A 20,502-nucleotide genomic window follows, 5' to 3' on the forward strand; every position below is an offset into this window, starting at 1 on the left:
GTCCCCTAGAAAAGCCATGTTTTAATCAAAATCTCATTTTGTAAAGGCAGAGTAATCCCTATTCAATACTGTATGTTCGCATCTGTAATTAGATCATCTCCCTTGAGGTGTGATTCAATCAAGAGTGGTTGTTAGGCTGGATTAGGTGACAACATGTCTCCACCCATTCGGGTTGGTCTTGATTAGTTTCTGAAGTCCTTTAAAAGAGGAAACATTTTGGAGAATGCGAGCGATTCAGAGAGAGCAGAGCAGAATGACACAGCCACGAGAAGCAGAGTCCACAAGCCAGCAGCCTTTGGAGAGGAAGAAGAAAAATGCCTACGAGGGTGCTTCATGAAACAGGAAGCCAGGAGAATAAGCTAGCAGGTGATGCTGTGTTTGCCATATGCCCTTCCAGATGAGAGAGGAGCACTGACCATGTTCACCATGTGCCTTTCCAGATGAGAGAGAAACTCTGACTGTGTTCGCCATGTGCCTTCTCACTTGAGAGAGAAACCCTGAACTTCATTGGCCTTCTTGGACCAAGGTATCTTTCCTTGGATGCCTTTGATTGGAGATTTCTATAGACTTGTTTTAATTGGGACATTTTCTCGGCCTTAGAACTGTAAACTAGCAACTGATTAAATTCCCCTTTTTAAAAGCCATTCTGTTTCTGGTATGTTACATTCCGGCAGCTAGCAAACTAGAACAGGCCCCTACCTCATACCTTGTACAAACATTAACTCAAAATGGATCGATGACTTAAATATAAGAGCTGAAACCTTAAGGCTCTTAAAGGAGTAAGCCTTCATGACCTTGGAATTAGCAATAAATTGTTAGATGTGACACAAACAGCATGTGCAACAAAAGAAAAAATTAGTTAATTGGACTTCACAGAAATTTAAAACTTTAGTGTATCAAAGGACGTTATCAAGAAAGTGCACAGACCATACAGAATGGGAGAAAATACTTGGAAATCATCTATCTGTAAGGGTTTAATAGCCAGAATATAAAAAGAACACCACTACAAAAAGACAACTCAATTTAAAAATGATCAAAAGACTTGAATAGACATTTCTGCAAAGAATATATACAAATGGCCAACAAGCACATGGAGAGATGCCAAACATCATTAGTCTTAGGAAAATGCAAATTAAAACCACAGCAAGGTACCACTTGACATCCTCTAAGACGGCTATATTTTAAAAATGGACAATGTATTGGTGAGGATGCAAAACATCGAAACTCTTGTACATTGCTGGTGGGAATGTAAAATGTTTTAGCTGCTGTGGAAAACGATTTGGAGGTTTATCAAATGGTTAAACATAGAGATACCATATGATTCAGCAGTTCCATTCCTAGGTGTACACCCAAGAGAATTCAAAACGTCCACACAAAAACTTTTACAAAAATGTTCATTGCAGCCTTATTCATGAAAACAACCCAGATATCCATGAACAGATGCATGGATGAATAAAATGTGGGGTATCTATGCACTGGAATATCATTCACCCATGAAAAGGAATGAAGTACTGATCCTTGCTCTAATGTGAATGAACCTTGAAACATGCTAGATGAAAGAAGCCAGTCACAGAAGGCCACATGTTATGATTCAGCGTATATGAAATTTTCAGTATGGTAAATCTCTTACACACAAAAGGTAGATTAGTGCTTTTATTCTGGTAGTGTGATATGAGAAGGAATGCGCCTCCAGTGTCGTCTTCTCACTCTCACCAGTGAGGCCTGGAGAAGCATAACCAATCCCTTCCTGGGCTGAAGGAGCCTAATGAGTCACAGAAATTCATCACCCTAAATGATCACAATGAGAAAAGGGATGAAAGAAATGCTATATTCTTCAAATTTAAAGTTATCCAGAGATTTTTAGTTATTTGGAGTTGTATTCAAATATTTGACTTCTAAAGTCTTTGACATAGGGGATGATGTATCTCCAAGACCCTTACGTAATTACTGCATCTATAATAAGAGAGATGGAGAAGATGATACAGGAAAGGCTCCAGTGATATTTATTATATTCTAAATCATGCCTTGTCCTGATTTAGGAATTTACTTTAACTCTGTGGTATATGCAGCCAAAAGTGGCTGACAAGACAGGATGAGCTTGAATAACTTTTCGCCAACCACTCAACTTCTGATCTTGTGTCACTATTCAGTCTTTCAGACTTTATTTCCTGAGCCCCCATCTCATCTATCCTTCTGTGATGGATTTACTCATGTTAACTAAAAAGCCTACCACCCAGGACTTAAGGCTACAATCAAATTTAAAAATCAGGAAATCTTTAAAATATGGCCATAAACTGGACAAAATTGACCAAAGCAACCAATTCAGCACTTCAAGAAGAGATCAGAGGCATATAATAGTCTTTGTAGCATTTATTCTTCTTAGAAGAGTGAAAGCCTGTGGCGACTGATCTGAGGTTACTCCCCACCCCAAACTTGGACAATGCAGGGATTTTACTGGGTCAGGGCAGGCCATGACGACCAGGAGCACCTCTCCCACAGTGGAAGAGGGCTCATTAAATAGGGTGGTTTGCGCATAGAATCCTAGCAGCATAATGAATGGAAGTGACAGTCTTAGAGATAGGAAGTTGGGGAGGGCTCATGATATTAATAGCATGGGAATGTGTTCTAGGGTAAGCACAACTGAAGCTGTAGGAGCAGTAGAGGCCAGAGAGGGCCCCAGTCATCCAAATGGCCAAAATGGTCATTGCTCTCATATCCGTGAAGAGTGAAAGAAAGATCAATTGAGAAAGGAGGAGATGCAAATGTTAAATAAATGACTATGACCATTGATCAACAGACAGATTCCTCTCCCTAGTTCCTAGTGTTTTGGAATAGCCAGAAGGGAACACCCGAAATGGCTAAACTGCAGTCCATCAGCCCTGTCCCTCAGCAATGACTGTACAACCACACAGCTTTCATTGTGTGATTGTAGTAACCTTGTGTATGATACGCCCTTCAGCCAGTGTATGAGTAGATGAATAATAAAGACAACAGTAATAATAAATGGGATGTATAAGGGGTATGTGTTGCTCTGGGTCTTTATTTTTATTTATTTTTTATTTTATTGTTTTTGAAGTAATGAAAATGTTCAAAAATTGATTGTGGTGATGAGTGCACAACCATATGATGATACCATGAGCCATTGACTGTATGCTTTGAGGGGATTATATGATATGTGAATATATTGCAACAAAATTGCAGTAAAGAAAAAACCCAGTAATTTAGTTGAAAGCCATTCATTGATTGTGCATGTTGGATGGATTGTATGGTGTGTGAATAAACTACTTTTAAAAAAAAAGGTTAAGAAAGAAGATGAGTGGTTGCCAGGGATTAGGGAGTGACTGCTTAATGGGTACAGGGTTTCTTTTGAGGATGATGCAAATATTCCAACATTGATTTTGAAGATAGTCGCACAACTTAAAACCATTGTATTGTACACTTTAAGTGGGTGAATTATATAGTTATTATTTAAAATGTAATAACTTTTAAACTTTTTACATACCTACATGCAAATAATTTACAAAATTATATCTGTACCTTTTTGGCAGGAGCTTATATGTAAGTTATATTTTTCTCTTGAAGGAGTAGATGTAAAGGTTAAACCTTTCACTGTTTCTCATTCTTTTACATCTTTAATTTTGAGAGCCTTAAAGATGTAGTGCTCGTGTCCTCTTACTCTGTGAATACATGTGGTAATTCAACAGAAAGACTGTCAAAGACATACGTATCCAGACTTAATTGGCACTTGATACCACTTCACCCCCAAAATTTGGCCTTCTTTTCCTTTAGATTGTTTTTCTCCAAAAACTCAGTATATTCATCTACTTCCCTGTTTTTATCCATTCATTCATAATCTATTTCAAGCAAGTCATTTAGAATTAGGCCTAAATGGAATAATAATCATCTGCCCAAAGCAGGAAACTGAATTCACTTCTGGAAGCTCCTATTTGTATTTGAAACTAGAATTCTAGCGTGAAGTTGCAAAGATTATTTTGTCTTCTTGCTTCCTCCACATTCCAGCCCTATCTATAATGGTCAGTTATGTTCTCTTGCTAAAATAATGAACTCTCTCCCATCCTCTGTTTATCAACCCTTTTTTGGAAGGTTGAACCAAAGACTTCTCTTTTAGGAAACTGTAATATTACCTATTAACCAAAATATTCTGAATAATTAGGTTAGTTTACTGTGTCTGGTTTTCTGTTTATGTTAAAAGTTCTTAATTACTTAATTACCAAAACTGATGAGTAATTTCTATTATTGATTACTAACTTGAATGGGCAATGAAGCTAAAGGTTTTTAAGGTAAATTCAAGTCATTTTCAGTTTCTTTTTTTTCTTTTCTTTTCTTTTTGCTTTTCACAGGTAATGGTAATTCGGGATTCGAGGGACAGAGTCGATATGTACCATCTTCTGGAATGTCTGCCAAGGAACTTTGTGAAAATGATGACCTTGCAACCAGTTTGGTTCTTGATCCCTATTTAGGTTTTCAGACACACAAAATGAATACAAGGTAATTTATCCTGAAGAGAATAGATGATATATTGTTAAATTTAAGAAAATAGTTAATTTACTTTTATTTTAATTTTAAAATATCTTAAAGTTCTTTGCTCAATAAAAGAACAAAGGTTTTCTGTATTTGCTCCAGGAGAAGTAGCAAAAGCTTCTAAGAGACTTACTCATTTTAATTCTGTATTTTATTTTATCTTGGGATGTTTCTAGCTGGGATATTTAAAAGCTGAAGGAACATCTTCATTTTGTGTATTATATTAAATGCTGATGGTAATTATTATTTTACTGAAAGAAAATCCACAGGTACCTTGTAAAACTTGAAAATGTACATGATAGTCTTTTCCTGTTTAAAGTAGATTATGTGAGTTTTTTTCATGCTTTTATTATAGACTTTTTCTACTTTTAAGTAATTGTTTCTGAATATAGGAAAATTTGCCTTCAGATGTAATCTTTGAGATCCAACTAATCATTAAAAGTGACAGTGGATATTTTTAAATGTTTATGTTTAGTATGCACATAAGAAAATAGATGTGTGAGTGCTTTATTGAGTATCAATGCCATATTGATCTTGAAATTTCATCCTTTAACATCTGGGTCTCTACTTCCATATTCTGATTCTCTTTAATATCATCTCCTGCCCACCTCACCCCCACATACACCTTCTCCCTGGCACAAGACCCTTAGATAGTTTCATAATTGTCTCTGCCAGCAAACAGGAGATTGGAGCCTTGTACCTTTTCTTTATCTTTTGACTTCCATGGCAGAGCTTTTCAGTTTGGTAGAAAATAATAACAGCAGGGATTTAAAATGTAGAGGAAGTTCTAGGTCTTACTCTCCTCTCCATCAGTCACTCATTGGATTTTGTAGCTCCAGTCTCACTGACTACCCAAGAAGAACTGAATAGCCAGATGGATAGCCACTGATAATTAGTTGAGAGAGGTAGAAATTGGTGAGTAAAAGTGATAGGACAATAGTCTGTGTCCTTTTTTCCCCCCTTTTTCAGTTCCATCCCTTGCTCGAATTAAAACAAGAAACTGTATGGTTCACTTAACAACTGTGTTCTAAATTCAGGAGGTAACTCAGTTAAAAATGTGTCTTTGATATTTTCATATAACTTTCTGTCGCCATATGTATCCTTACTGAAATGAAGTTACAAGTTGGAATGGCCTTGAACTTTTTAAAATAGTTCTCTGCTATCAGAAATGCACATGCCTAAATTTTCTAAATTTGCAGATAGCTGACTGGTCTCTGGAAAATCAGTAGTTTATATGTCCCAATGTCCAGCTAAGATCTAGTTTGCATTATTTTAAGTCCCTTTCCATTTTTTTCCCCAGTGAACATAGAGACCAAGTGCTAATTCATGTGAAAAATCTTGATAGTATTTGGGTCACCTGTTAGCCTTTCTCTTTGCTAAGTTGAGAATTGTGAATGTGAGCATCATTGTTTCATATAGCTGTCTCGTGATCTTCAGGATATCACTCTAAAAACTGAATAATCAAGGGCTGGCCACGGTAGCTCAGCAGGCAGAGTTCTCTCTTGCCATGCCAGAGACCCAGGTTCGATTCCCGGTGCCTGCCCATGCAAAAAAAAAAACCTGAAGCTTCAAGAAAGAGTTCAATTCTGTTGTTTTGCCTTGTTTACTGAGCTATGGAAACATATTAAACAATTTAGAAAGAATTCTGTAAAATTTACAATGCAAGTTTTAGTGCTTCTGAAAGACTTTCATGTCCTTAGAAGCTCCCATTGTTTATTCCATTTGGTGAAAGATTACCTTTTATTGGCTTCTGCAATATAAAATATTGCAGAATATTTTCAGTTTCCAGTAAATTTTTCTGCAGAAACTGCAGAAAATTCCAGTTTCCTGTAAAAATGTCTTCCTAGACCACTGCTTCTCAACATTAGTTTACGTATGAGTCACCTGGGAATCTTGTTAAAATTCATGTTTGATTCAGTAGATTTGAGGTGGGGCCTGAGTTTCAGCATGTCTAACAAGCTCCCAGGCTACACTTACAATAGCAGAGTCCTAAACCATTTGGCCTACTGAGTTTTGTTGTGACTAAAATGTTCTTCACCAGTAGTTCCCTCGGGCTCCCTTAAAACCATGTTGTCGTGAAATGTGAAGTTCAGGATTACCACTCATATGCTATTAAAACTCAAGACCTTACTATATCTTGAGGAAGACCACCCACCTCCACAAGTTAAAATGCATCCAGTACATATCATTTTTAGACATGGAAGCATCTAAAATTGAAAATTCTCTGAACAAGTTAAACATGTTGAAGAAAACATTTCATATTTTTTAGTGCATTGTTGAATTCTACCATGCAGCCCCTACTTTGGTGGAGCTAATCTCCTTGTTCCCCTGTTAGCCCTGATGGGTTTGAAGTAGTGTTGCCACTTTAGGTCAGTACGGGCATGCAGTTGATACCATTTTTTCATAGAATCTTCTCTGCATTTCACCAGAGACCTTAATTTCGAAAGTATTTTAACAGGTTCTTCTAAACTGACAATTGGGGAATACACAGAAATTTTATTAATAAAACTTTATTAATCTTAGTGTAGGGTATACATTTCATTTATCTTAGTAACCTTAATTGAATATGAAAGTATTCCTTCTAGACCCTCATCATTTGAGCAAGAATTTACCAGAAAGCTTTCATCACTTTTAAAGATACTATTTAAAGAAAATAAGGAAAATCTACAGTGCTTTGTTGAACTAGATAACCATAAATATTTCTTAAATTATTAGCCTATGGACTTCTCTCTCTTTGGGGTGCAAAAGAAGCACCCCAAAGATTTTAATTCTCCATACTAGCTGCATGTCACTTTGTGTGTGTTCATGCAGCTATAATTTGTTACTTTTGTTTCTCTTTTTTATCCTCTTGCCTCCCTTCTGCTTCATTCATTGCACCATAAGTGAAAGAGATCCGAAACAGTAGATGTTTAATGATTTGACTCATATCTTTTTTCTTTTTTCATTTTTATTAATAAAACCAATCAAAATACAATATGAACATTCTTTTTTCATCACATAGTTGTATACTCATCATCATGATCATTTCTTAGAACATTTGCATCAATTCAGAAAAAGAAATAAAAAGAAAACTCATACATATACTCCTTACCCCTCCCTTTCGTTGATCACTAGCATTTCAATCTACTAAATTTACTTTAACATTTGTTCCCCCTATTATTTATTTTTTAATCCATGTGTTTTACTCATCTGTCCATAAGGTAGATAAAAGAAGCATCAGACACAAGGTTTTCACAATCCCACAGTCACGTTGCGAAAGCTATATCATTATACAATCATCTTTAAGAAACATGGCTATTGGAGCACAGCTCTACGTTTTCAAGCAGTTCCCTCCAGCCTCTCTGTTATGCGTTAACTAAAAAGGTGATATCTATTTAACGCATAAGAATAACCTCCAGGATAACCTCTCAGCTCTGTTTGCAATCTCTCAGCTATTGACACTTTATTTTGTCTCATTTTACTCTTCCCCCTTTTGGTCGAGAAGGTTTTCTCAATCCCTTGGTTCTGAGTCCCAGCTCATTCTAGTATTTCTGTCCCATGTTGCCAGGAAAGTCCCCACACCTGGGAGTCATGTCCCACGTAGAGAAGGGGAGAGCAGTGAGTTTGTTTATCGTGTTGGCTGAGTGAGAGAGACCACATCTGAGCAACAGAAGAGGTTCTCTTGGGGGTGACTCTTAGGCCTAATTTTAAGTAGACTTAGCCTATCCTTTGCAGGGTTAAGTTTCTTATGACTAAACCCCAAGATTGGGGGCTCAGCCTATAGCTTTAGTTGTCCCCACTGCTTGTGAGAATATCAAGAATCCTCCACTTGGGGAAGCTGAATTTTCCCCCTTTCTTACCATTCCCCCAAGGGAACTTTGCAAATACTTTTTTATTCACAGTTCAAATCCTTCTGGGATTTATCGAGGCCTCACTCTGGACAAACCTTCAAAATCTCATGCTGTACTCAAGTTTCCATGTACTTATGATGTTCAGTTAAGCTGGCCACATAAGTTGTATTAGGAAATGCACAAATTGAAATACAAATTTTGTACTAAATAAACATTTTTTGCTTTGGTCTCACGTAAGTTAAAGTTTTAAAATATTAATTACCATCTATTTTCAACACACCTGCATTCCTTTATTCTTCCTATGCAAAACATTTTTAGATTTGTATATTTTGATTCATATCTTAATGGATTGTTATATTTACTAAGACAGTTTTAGCATGAAAAGCTAGAGACAGTATAAACAAAAGGATAATTCCAGTTTATTGGGAAGAATTTGGATTTAATTGGCCTTTGTGAATTATGAAACCTATATTCCTTTTAATCAGAGAATAGAATTATTGGTAATACCTCTCATTTTAAAGGGTAGAGGAGTCAGAAGGATATTGTAAAGCTGGAGGGTGCTTTCAGTTATGCCCCTGATTTAGGGTGCTTGACCCCAAGATTTTTCAGAATATCTTGAGCAATTGGGGAAAACTCAGCAAGCTGTGAACTAAGCAGGAAATAGCCTTATAAAGAAATGGGAAGTGTTATCTCAAGGCAAGCTTTCTTCAGTGCTGTTCTTGGATTTTCTATTCCAGACTTCAGCTTTTACAGTCCTTACTCATCCCCACCATTCCTATTGCCATTTAATGTTTGTCTTACTATAACTAAGGTATTTTACATATTTGTGTCCATTATTGACACTTAGTTACTTGACTGTAGTGCAGAGAGAAACTTCTTAGACCTTCAAATGCAGTCAAGGGTCAAGGGTAAAATTAACATTATTTGTGTAGGAAAGAATTTTAGCAGATTGACTGACCTTAGCCATGGCTTAATAAGGTTCTTGATTATCACAATGTTTTAAGGATTTCTGTTACAACTAATATTTATTGTAAGTCTGTGTAGAAATTACTAGTACAAGTTACACAAATAGTTTTTTATTGTTGTTGTTTGTTTTTGCATTTATATAGCACCTTTCCTTCGAGGAGCTCAAGGCATTTTTCAAAGTCTGACAGTTTTCCTCACAACAACCCTGTGAGGTAGGTAGCGTGCATTAGAAACAATAATAAAATCACAACTAACCTGTTGTAGCCATTGTAATGTTCTTTTATGTTGAGTAATTTGAGGTATCAACATAAACCAAGTTTGAAAACATTTTGCAAACCTTTTTAAAGTTTGGTTTTAATAATAGCCGTATTAAGAAAAAAAAAACCCCACTTGTACCCCATAACAGGATAATTTTAAGAGAAACAAATCATTCATCAAAAGATCAGGAGTCACTCCATGGAATTAGTGAGCATTGATTACAGGACTCAGCCAGGTATGTTTTTGGTTCTTGTTTATTTTCAGGTCACGAAGGAGGAAGAACTGTGGTTCTAGCCTGACTCCTCTTGTCTATAGACTATCGGTTTGCACTTAAAACTCTTCAGAGGGGGAAGTGGGCTCACTGGGTTGCCTCATGGTTTTCTTATTTTATATCTGAAATATTTGAGCATTTTTCTCTCTTTTCCTCTCTCCTTCCCTTTCTCCCCTTTTTTCTGTTCCCCTTCCTCTTTTCCCTCCCTTCCTCCCTCCAGTCAACTCTTGATTGTACATGCTAATGGAAGGGCACATAGTACAGCTAATACAAATCTGCACCTTTTCTTCATTGCCACAGTGGTCTCTTGGCTTTTGGAGACAGAAAAACCAAATAGCAAGAAAACCTGGGAAGTCAGTCTCTGGAAAGAGTGGGGAACAGGTGTGTCGGAGTGTGAATTCATGTTTTTTCTCCCCTGCTCCTTTTAATAATATCCAATTGTAAATGATATCTTTTTAATTTCTTATACCAGTCATTGATGGAAAGTATGAGAAGAGGAAAAATTAATATGCTTGATTATTTAAAGTAGCAAATTTTGTATCAAGGAGAAGGCGAGGGGAATATATTGATTTGGAAATGCCAAATATCTGTTTATCTTGCCTCCACTGCCATCCCTTCTCCTCTGCACTTGCTAAGTCTGAAAATACCTGTGTGCATCCTTCCTTTTCACTGAACCACTGTCAGGTTACAGGCCACAGTTATCTCTTACTCAGTGCCAGTCCTGGTTGGCAAGCACTAAGTCAAATCCCGTTACAGTCATGGAACACCAGAGTGCACGTTAAGGCCACTGACCCATAATAATGTACTTTTTATTGTTCTATTTATAACAGGCATTTAACATAATGGGCAAGAAAAGGACCCCATCTGATTGTGTAGCATAATGCAAGGAGGAAATAGAACAGAAATCACATCTTTTAGTGGAGTCTAACAAGAAATAAGAAACATGAGTCTCTTGGCTAAGTAACTTCCTTTTAAAAAGCTGTGGTTGCTAAAACCAGGAATTATTGTCAAGTGAGTACAGGCATACCTCAGAGATAACTACAGTTTTGATTCTGGAGTGCTGCCATAAAGCAGGTTGCACAAATTTTTTGTTTCCCAGTGCATCTAAAAGTTATGTTTACACTGTTCCATAATCTGTTAAGTGTACAATAACATTATGTCTTTAAATGAAAAAACAGTTTACTTACCTTAATCAAAATGTGACACAGACACTAAATGAACACCTGCTATCAGAAAAATGGCCCCAATAGACTTACTCGATACAAAGTTGCTACAAATCTTAAATTTGTAAAAAATGGGTGTGCTGGTTTGAAAGGAAGTATGCCCCCTAGAAAATCCATGTTTTAACCAAAATCCCATTTCATAAAGGTAGAATAATCCCTGTTCAATACAGTATGTTTGAAACTGTGATTGGATCGTCTCCCTGGATGATGTGATTTAGTCAAGAGTGGTTGTTAAACTGGATTAGGTGACGACATGTCTCCACCCATTTGGGTGGGTCTTGTTTGGTTTACTGGAGTCCTATAAAAGAGGAAACATTTTGGAGAAAGAGATTCAGAGAGAGCAGAATGACACAGCCACGAGAAGCAGAGTCCACCAGCCAGCGACCTTTGGAGATGAAGAAGGAAAATGCCTCCCGGGGAGCTTCATGAAATAGGAAGCCATGAGAAGAAGCTAGCTGATGACGCCGTGTTTGCCATGTGCCCTTCCACATGAGAGAAGAACCCTGACCATGTTTGCCATGTGCTTTTCAGATGAAAGAGAAACTCTGACTGTGCTCGCCATGTGCCCTTCCGCTTAAGAGAGAAACCCTGAACTTCATCGAACCAAGGTATCTTTCCCTGGATGCCTTAGATTGGACATTTCTATAGACTTGTTTTAGTTGGGACATTTTCTTGGCCTTAAAACTGTAAACCAGCAACTTATTAAAATCCCCCCCTTTAAAAGCCATTCTGATTTTGGTATATTGCATTCTAGCAGCTACCAAACTAGAACAATGGGTTATCTGTGAGGCATATTAAAACAAAGTGCAATACCTTTTGGCTTCCAATCTTGGCTCATGTGAGAAGTTGGCTGCTAAGATGAGTGCTACATGGACTGCAGAGAGCCTTCTGGCTTTGAGCTAACAATTAGAATTAGTGAATTTGCCAAAAGACTACCCTTTGAGCACCAGTGAAGATAAGGGGAAAAGTGATAGAGAAAGAAAGCATCAAAAGTTTCTGGAAGCAATCAGTTTGCTTGATGGAACGAATAGCAGAAATTGACTAGAAAGATCGGAGGCTAGTCTGAAGGTGTTAGAGTTCAAAGTCAGTTCTGAAGGAACAGAAGAAAAGCTGGCCGTTTCAGATCTGCTTGAGTCTGTTTAATTTTAGTCACCGTGGACTTTTTCACAGGGATGTGAAAAAGCAGCTGAATAGACTCAAATCAGAGAAGATTGGAGTTACCCTTCTTTATCAAGGAAGAGGTTTTAGCAGATCCACAGACAAGTGTCATTCAGTAAAACCTCACAAGCCATGTCCAAATGGGATCCTATTGTTCTGAAGAACCAGAAAGCAGAACAGCTGGTTTTTCTCCTGAAGAAAGAGTAGTCAACCTTTGCTCCCACTGAACATGTGCTCAGTGCCTGGGAGGTAAGAACTCCCATGGAGCAGAAAATTTTTAACATCCTCCATAAGAACAAGCAGCTAGTAACAGACCCATTACTAACTCCAGTGGAAAAGGCCTCTCTCAATGCCATGAGCCTGAAAGAGGCTAAGATGCTCTGAGCAGAACTCAAGAGGGCCCGGGCCCTGCAGCCCTACCATGAGGCTGAGGCTCTAAGAGAGAAGAAAATCAAAACTAAGAAGTATTACAAAGTTCCTGCTACAGCATTAGAAGAACTAGAGAAAATCGAAAAGGCCAGAGAAATGGAGTGAATGAGCCTTAAGCACCAGAACAATGGGAGATGGGCCAAATCAAAGGTAATTACAGCCAAATATGATCTGGAGGGCCCCCTAGCTATGTAGGAATAATTGGCCAAGAACCGAGAACTGACACAAGAACTCCAGGTAACATCTGAGAGTGAGAAAGAGGAGGAGGTGGTGAAGAAGAGGATGTGTTCTTTATCTCTGATGTAATGAGTGAAGTACAAAGACTACAGATGGACCAAACCCCTGGATGCTGAGAAGTTGGACCAGTGATGCAAAAGAAGCTGAAATCCAGAAAACCCTGAACACTGCCAGAGCCTGTGGCCCATGAGAATTCTGAAAGTGAAGGAGAAGAAAGACCAGTGGCAGAAGAAATTTTGTTGAAAAAATTTGCAGAAAGTCGAACCTTTAGATAAAGGACTAAGCTCAGCCAGGAGATGCTGTCCAAATTGAGGGCACTAACTCAGAAACACAAAAAGGAAAACCAGTAGTCCAAGAATCCAAAAGTGAGTTCAGCAGTGACTGTTTGCCTAGTTTCAGAGAGAGGAGCCTGTCCAGGAAGAGGAGGAACTCCTGTTGCTGCAGAGGCTGGAGAGAGTACAAACTCTGGAGGAGCAGAAGAGCTGGATAAAGAAGGATGTTTTCAGAATAAGGAGGTTCGCAGACCTGTGTTAGAACAGCAGCCATTGAAGAGGATCACAAGTAATCAGCCAGATGCCCCGAAGGAGAAGAAAAAGGAGCAAATGATTGTTTTACAGAACCTTCTGACCACAAAGTGTCCTTCCATGAAGTCTTTGGTGGTTCCCACAGTGACAGAGAAGGCAGACCAAAAGCCGATGATAAAGGAAGCTTTTACTGGGGATGATGCCATCAGGGACTTCTTGAAAGATAAGAGGTAAGTTCTGGAGGCAAGTAAGCCAAAGGACATGGACTAAACGCTGCCTAGCTGGAGTGAATGGGGTGGTGCAGGCCTAAAACCCAGTGCCAAGAAAAGACATCGGTTTCTCATTAGTACCCCTGAGAGTCCTCCAAGAAAAGACAAGAATTTGCCAAATGTGCTTATCAGTGAGAAGCACAGCATCCATGCAGCAGCTCATCAGGTGCATATGTTTCCATGCCCGTTCACCCACTATCAGCAGTGTTAAAGAACCATCCCGACTCATATATAGGATCTATGTGGAATACACAGAGGGCCTTCCAAAAGGTGACCACTTGGTTGTCACCAAGCCAGGCCATATCGTTAAGCCCATAAAAGCAGAGGATGTGGGCTACCAGTCTTCCTCAAGGTCAGACCTCTCTGTCATACAGGAACCCAAAATGACTCTCCATCTGTCACAGAAAACAGCTGAAGAAAAATTTAGTCAGTTGAGTTGCTGGAGAAGTACCACCTTGCTGTCCAGAACTGGAAGCCCTTACTCCTTCTCATTTGGCCCAGTTTTACTCTGAACTGCAGCAACAATTTAAAAACTGGCTTAGCATACTGTGGTTAATCCTCATTTTAAAAAGTTTTATTTTTATGTAAAAAAAAAACGCAATGAAAGGAGGTATGCCTGTAATTTCTTGCTGATTTATGACCTTTGTTTAGACTCTCATAGTCCAGTTATTGAAATAGGGAAAAGACTGAGATAATAGCCCTGATTCTTCCATTTAATTAGCCTTAAGTCCTTGGGCAAACCGCTTAACCTCCTTGATCCTCATTTCCTTCATGTGGGGAAAAAAGACCGTTATATTAGATAATCTATAAATTTTCCTTTAGCTTTAAGTACCATGGTGTAAGGATGGCTTTATGCCATTTTGTATGGGAAGTTTGTAGGGATTGTGATTTAGGAGAGGAGAGAGGTTATTTTTCTATTCAATAATAAATTATTTTATTTTTTATTAAGGTCTTAATGGCTATAGCTCTGGCCGTAATAGTTATAGCAGTTACTCAACGTTTTTTATTTCCAATAATATTTATTATTATGGGATTTGACTTGAACTATCAGCCAGGTGATTTTGATATACTTCTATAGGACTGTTGAAAACAACTGTCTCTTCTGCCTGTCTACATCCATCACCATTTTCTTCCTTCTTTTCCTCAGTATCATTTTATGCCTATAGCTGCCACCTGTGATAGTAAGTTTTAACAGTTTGGAGCTTATATTTTATGTGAAATGGAGGTTCTTGCCAGCAGTAGCAAAGGACAGTAAAGATTCAGTTTTGTTTGTGTTTGAGGCATTAGAAGTCAAGAGAACAGAAACAAGTCAGCTCAGGAAAGGTAGAAGACAGAGGAATATTACTAATCAATAGTTGGTTACTTGTGTTGATTTTAGCATATAATTGTTTGGCATCATAAACAGATAGTAAACAAAACTAAGGATACTTGACGGGTATTTCTAGATAGGAAAGAACATGTTTTAAAAAGGGTTTGAATACACATACGACCTAACAAAAAATAGCTAATGTCCACAGCTCTCATAATGAATGTCTATAACTTCTTTTTCTGTAATGTTCTTAGAGCTTTAGGTGAATAGCCTTAACTCTGACTTGTTTGATAATATTTTGAGCCATGCAATTATTTTAAAATAGAGTGTCATTGTTGATCAATTCTACATTGACCATGTAGAGATTGTTTAGCTCTTCCTGCCATTTGTAGTTCTGCCACTTAAGGTTGTGGATTATTCACTGCATTTGCTCAGAGTGAACTGTTACTTTCCTAGTTACTGCACAAAACATAGTTTCTTTCTTTCCCACCATTTCATATTTCATATTGCTGTCATATGCATTCACTAACAATTGCTTTGTGTTGTCTTAGCTATCCTTCACATGCAGATAACCCAATAGTGCAAGGTTTCAGCAAGAATGATTTGGATTGGGTTTCTTAGAGATCCAGTCTTGATAAAATTGATTGTGATGGCTAAAAGTAGTTTAATATGACAACTGTATTAACATTTGGCTGCTTCCACAAGTCTATGTGCGATCCTTAGATTTTAGTGGTTGTTCTCTGACACCATATCTTGACAGTCTAGTTAAAGAGATTCTCAGTTGTTTATAGGACTAATCATCTGTCTGAGATATTATATACTGTTGATTGGAATTGAAAAATAAAATAGGGCATTATCCTTTTCTTCATTTATCTGTAGGATATGTTTTATTTAGTAGTTATGAGAATTCAGACCTACCGAAACTAGTCTTTAGTTAGTAAATTCCTTGTGATGTCAGTATGCATTGATATAGTGAAAATCCTCTCGAAGTCCTTTCTAGTACACAGTGTTTTACCTGTTCTGAACCTCTTTTCCTTCTTCCTTGTTCTAGTACTTTACTTTCCTCTTTCCTATTGCTGTTCCTGTCCCTATTCCTGTTCTTACCCCTTACTTGCTCAGCACCTATTCAGCTGTAGGAATCCAGCCTGAAGATCTTCTGTTCCAGCCTTTTTTATTCTTATTCTGCCTTCATCCGATTCTTTCCTGCCTATACTACCATTCTGCTTCCCTAGAAAGCTGAATTGACCACTTTCCTTATTGTCCATATCAGTGTCAACTTCAAAACCCTTCCCACTGGGTTCGATTCCCAGCCCATGCACCAAAACAAACAACAACAAAAACTTTCCAGTTAAATTTTACACCCTAGTTTTAATTTCCATGCTTTTTTAAAAGCTGTAGGAATATCATTTTTTTCTGTCATATTAACATGCATTTGCATATTGATGCCTTGTTTGACTGTTTGATGTTTGTGTATATCTGGTATTCCCAATTAAGTTTTCTATTCAAGAACCACGGTGATGTTTTTGGTCTCTTATATTTTTCACTGTAGCACCTCCTGTGCTGCTATGTATGTACCCAACACCTAATAAATAGTCTTTGATGAAGTATTGTAGCTTAAAATCTTACTGAAATTTTGTGAATAAATTGTGAAACTCATTTAAAAAAAAAATTCCTGCTAGAATTCTTCCTTTGCTGGAGTTTGTTCTAGCTCCCAACCCAACTTCAGTGTTTTCAGGTTTATGAAATGCATGGTTTTAAATGTTAGAGTAAGATACATGATTTAATGTTTTTTCCTTCAGAGCCACTAGTAATAGCTTTTCTTAATGTATATTATTTGAGCGGTAATCTGTAATTCTTTTTCCTATTGAGTGTTTTGGTTTGTTTTAGAAAATAAAAACTTCATTTGGGAAAACTAACCTTTGAAATTGACCTGAAAAGAAATATTGAATTTAAGAGCCGATTAAAGTAAGGGTGCACAGGTAGTTCAGTGGTATTAGGTTCAATTCCCAGGCCATGCTCTCCAAAGAAAAGGAGTTAAAGTACTATGAGCTCTTTAATCATAGTACACATGTTTTTACTGAGAAAACAGCATTAAAACGAGAGACAACAAGTTTGTCTTACTTGAACTATGATTACATTATGTGTTAATATATGCCTAGTGGTGTAGTATTCTGAAATAATTGATTTTACAATAGAAGCTTTTTACAATGCTATGCAGCATTTCCCCCTTATATCAGTGAAGCAGTTTCACTATAAAGTTGTACTTCTTGCATTCTTTTTGTTCTCTGAGTGCAGTTATCACGGAATAATTAGACACAGGTGACATGTTTTGAGACCCATTGGAATACTTAGTTTGAGGTTTTTCTAGCTATGTACATAAATAACGTTTTTGTTTATGACATGATTCTGTTCACTTCATCATTTTTCTGGAACTTATTTTCTTGCACTCTTTCCGCATGATTCTGCATGTTTTAAAAATTATTGTCATTCTGTCTATCTCTCACACTCTATTCTAGATCTTTCATTGTGTACCTTCCAAAGTAGATAACTAGTTCAAGCCTGAATATCACATCCTTTGTCTGAATCGTCTGGTCACCTCACAGTTAATGAGATAACAATGAAATAAAAATACTGAATACATTTTGAAGAAAAAAGGTTGTATTTCCTGATGATCATCATTATTTGAATAAAAATTATCAGCGTTGTTGATTGTTCTCTTTTGTTAGATATGTGCTCTGAAAACCATGGCAGTTTTTAGGGTATTACCTGTTGTTCAAGGTCTCTGAAGGCCTAAGGATGGTGGCAAACAACTAAACTTACGGTTTTGATTTCTTTCAGATTTCGGCCTATTAAAGGAAGGCAAGAAGAACTAAAAGAAGTAATTGAACGTTTTAAGAAAGATGAACACTTGGAGAAAGCCTTCAAATGTTTGACTTCAGGCGAATGGGCACGGCACTATTTTCTTAACAAGAACAAAATGCAAGAGAAATTATTCAAGGAACATGTAGGTTTATTAAGCAGATACTGTTAATCTGGATAAGAGTAAAGGAAGCTAAAGCCTAAATTTTAGTGAGCACTGAAACATGAAAGCAGTTTTTATAACATTAAACAACATGTAGATCTTGTAACACATAAGATCATTTGGATGGCTGTCATCTAGAAGTGAAGCTCATTGTGAACTTTTAGCCAAGCCATTAGATTCTCGAAAATTTATTAGATTTTAAAATAGCGATAAAGTTTGTTACTTAATGATCTTCCATGTTTTTTTTGTTCTGTTTTGGTTTTTTTGAGTGGGCAAGCACTGGGAATCAAACCTAGGTGTCTCCAGCATGGCAGGCATTGGTCTCCCATTTTTGACACTGTTATTGGTGGTTCTCATTTTTAATTTTGAGAAAGTGACAGGATTTACATTTAATATAATGTGAATTATAACAATTTAGTATAATGTGTTAATATCACATTCTTTTTCCTGTTTTAGGTATTTATTTACTTGCGAATGTTTGCAACTGACAGTGGATTTGAAATACTGCCTTGTAATAGATACTCATCAGAACAAAATGGAGCCAAAATAGTTGCAACAAAAGAGTGGTAACTATTATACTAGTACAGTCTCTTAAAGTAATTTTCTTTCAAGTTCTCTCTTAAATTTCAGTTAAAGAGCCAAGAAGTTCATGGTGGGGTATGAAGCCAGAGAACTTTCCATAGCTAAAGGAGCTAGTGCTGTGCCCATGCCTTGGCCTATTGATTGGTATCACAGTGATGAAATTAGAAGTCTGTGAGTTGAACAGATGCCATCTCTAGCCAAAGTGCATGCCATTTTCCTTTTATTGATCCTGAATGCCGGCTTCATGATGAGGTTAAGGATGCCAGTGTTGGATAAACTGGCTTTCAGAGTCAGTCTTTCACTTTCCTAGTAGAAACGTTGGGGTGAACTTTTAATAGTCCTAGCAAACTTTACTGGTGGAAACTTAGTAGAGCATTGTCTGTGTAAAAAACATGTATACGTACCAATTTAAATAAAATAATAAAGTTGCACCCAGCTAGGAGGGATGAAAGCCATGGGTGAAAAGAGAATATGCGAGAGAATGTATCTTCTTTCCTTTAATGCTGTTCCTTACCTTATCTGCCAGGAGAAACATACAGCCTTCCTCACAGAGCACCCATCCCATATTTCTCATTGCATATATTGTAGGGGTCAAGGACCCGAAAATGGAATAGGCAAAAGCGTATTACTCCCAGTCCTCTTGGAAAGGTTTGTGTACTTAGATGTACATTTTTTTTTGCCTCGGGCTGGTATCAAGCCTGCTAACTAGATGTTTTGGCTGTCTGTTTGTAGATAAGTGTGTAGGTTTGAAATCTGGGCTTCTAAAGCTGTACCAGGCTACTGTTTGAGTACAGTAGCCACCAGCTGTATGTAGCTACTGAGCCCTGGAAATGTGGCTCTTTTGAATTGAGAAGTGTTCTATGTCTGTTACATACATCAGGTCTATTAAATTTTATTTCTCATTAATATTTTGTGTGTTGGTTGCATGCTGAAATATTATTTTGAATATATTGGGTTCAAATATAGTATTAAAAGTAATTTCACCTGTTGGGGTGTTTTAGCCTTTCTAGTGTGGCTGCTAGGAAATTTTAGACTGCATATGTGGCTCACCCTACATTTCTATTGGACAGTACTACTCTAGAGGATGGCATCACATGTATAGGTCCTCATGACCTGTTATTGCCATTTTTCTCTGTCTCCTTCATTCCAGAGTCAGCAAGTTTAATTCAGTGCGGCAATTATTTCTTACTTTCTGCTTGAAAAACACTATGTTGGCTGCTGCAGGGGATTCAGAGATGTAGGTAGCAGAGCTCCTGTCCTGGAGAGGCTTCCAGTCTCTTGTAGGGACAAGGCTGATGGATATATAAGTAAATATAGAGTACAAGGCTGTGGTACTTCTTCCTAGAGGGGAGAGAAGATACCCAGGTGGAGATCCAAGCGAATAGGTTAAAATATACAAAGTTAGGTTTCCCTAATTCTAGATATTTATTGGAAGGCTTATTTTATTAAAAGATGTTTTTTTTATTTATAATTACTAGTAATTTTTAACATAACATATTTTAAATAGGAAACGAAATGACAAAATAGAATTACTTGTGGGTTGTATCGCCGAACTTTCAGAAATTGAGGAGAACATGCTACTTAGACATGGAGAAAATGACTTCAGTGTCATGTATTCCACAAGGAAAAACTGTGCTCAACTCTGGCTTGGTCCTGCTGCATTTATAAATCATGGTAAGCTCTGTTTCTAAGGTATTAGCTCTAGTGTTGGGTGTTCTTGCTAAAAATTAGAATAACCTCATCAAACTCAGTAAGTTTTTATCTTACATAGTTTTAAAGGAGTTGGAAATATTTCTCTTAAAAGTGTCTAAAATATGAATTCTTTTATCACAAATTTACTAAGATAAATACTCCTGTAGTTTAACTTGACACTTAAACTTCT

General features: G+C 37.2%; 1 protein-coding gene and 1 pseudogene across 28 annotated transcripts in view; both read left to right on the plus strand.

The window, feature by feature from the left end:
* Positions 1–20,502, plus strand: part of KMT5B (lysine methyltransferase 5B) — a 76,283-nt gene that overhangs the window by 25,133 nt on the left and 30,648 nt on the right. For 19 of the 28 annotated variants that reach the window (XM_077115491.1, XM_077115501.1, XM_077115512.1 and 16 more), the window contains 5 exons: positions 4,362–4,509; positions 9,482–9,550; positions 17,855–18,020; positions 18,495–18,604; positions 20,128–20,294. In XM_077115491.1, coding sequence (XP_076971606.1) covers positions 4,362–4,509; positions 9,482–9,550; positions 17,855–18,020; positions 18,495–18,604; positions 20,128–20,294 — 660 coding nt within the window. Of the gene's footprint in view, positions 1–7; positions 527–4,361; positions 4,510–9,481; positions 9,551–9,744; positions 10,249–17,854; positions 18,021–18,494; positions 19,269–20,127; positions 20,295–20,502 lie in introns of those variants that run through there. The other 9 variants (XM_077115511.1, XM_077115492.1, XM_077115506.1 and 6 more) reach the window with 8 other exon arrangements.
* On the plus strand, positions 10,245–17,844 carry LOC143646511 (U3 small nucleolar RNA-associated protein 14 homolog A-like; annotated as a pseudogene).

The sequence above is a fragment of the Tamandua tetradactyla genome, chromosome 9, assembly GCF_023851605.1.
Source record: "Tamandua tetradactyla isolate mTamTet1 chromosome 9, mTamTet1.pri, whole genome shotgun sequence".
NCBI classification, from domain to species: domain Eukaryota; kingdom Metazoa; phylum Chordata; class Mammalia; order Pilosa; family Myrmecophagidae; genus Tamandua; species Tamandua tetradactyla.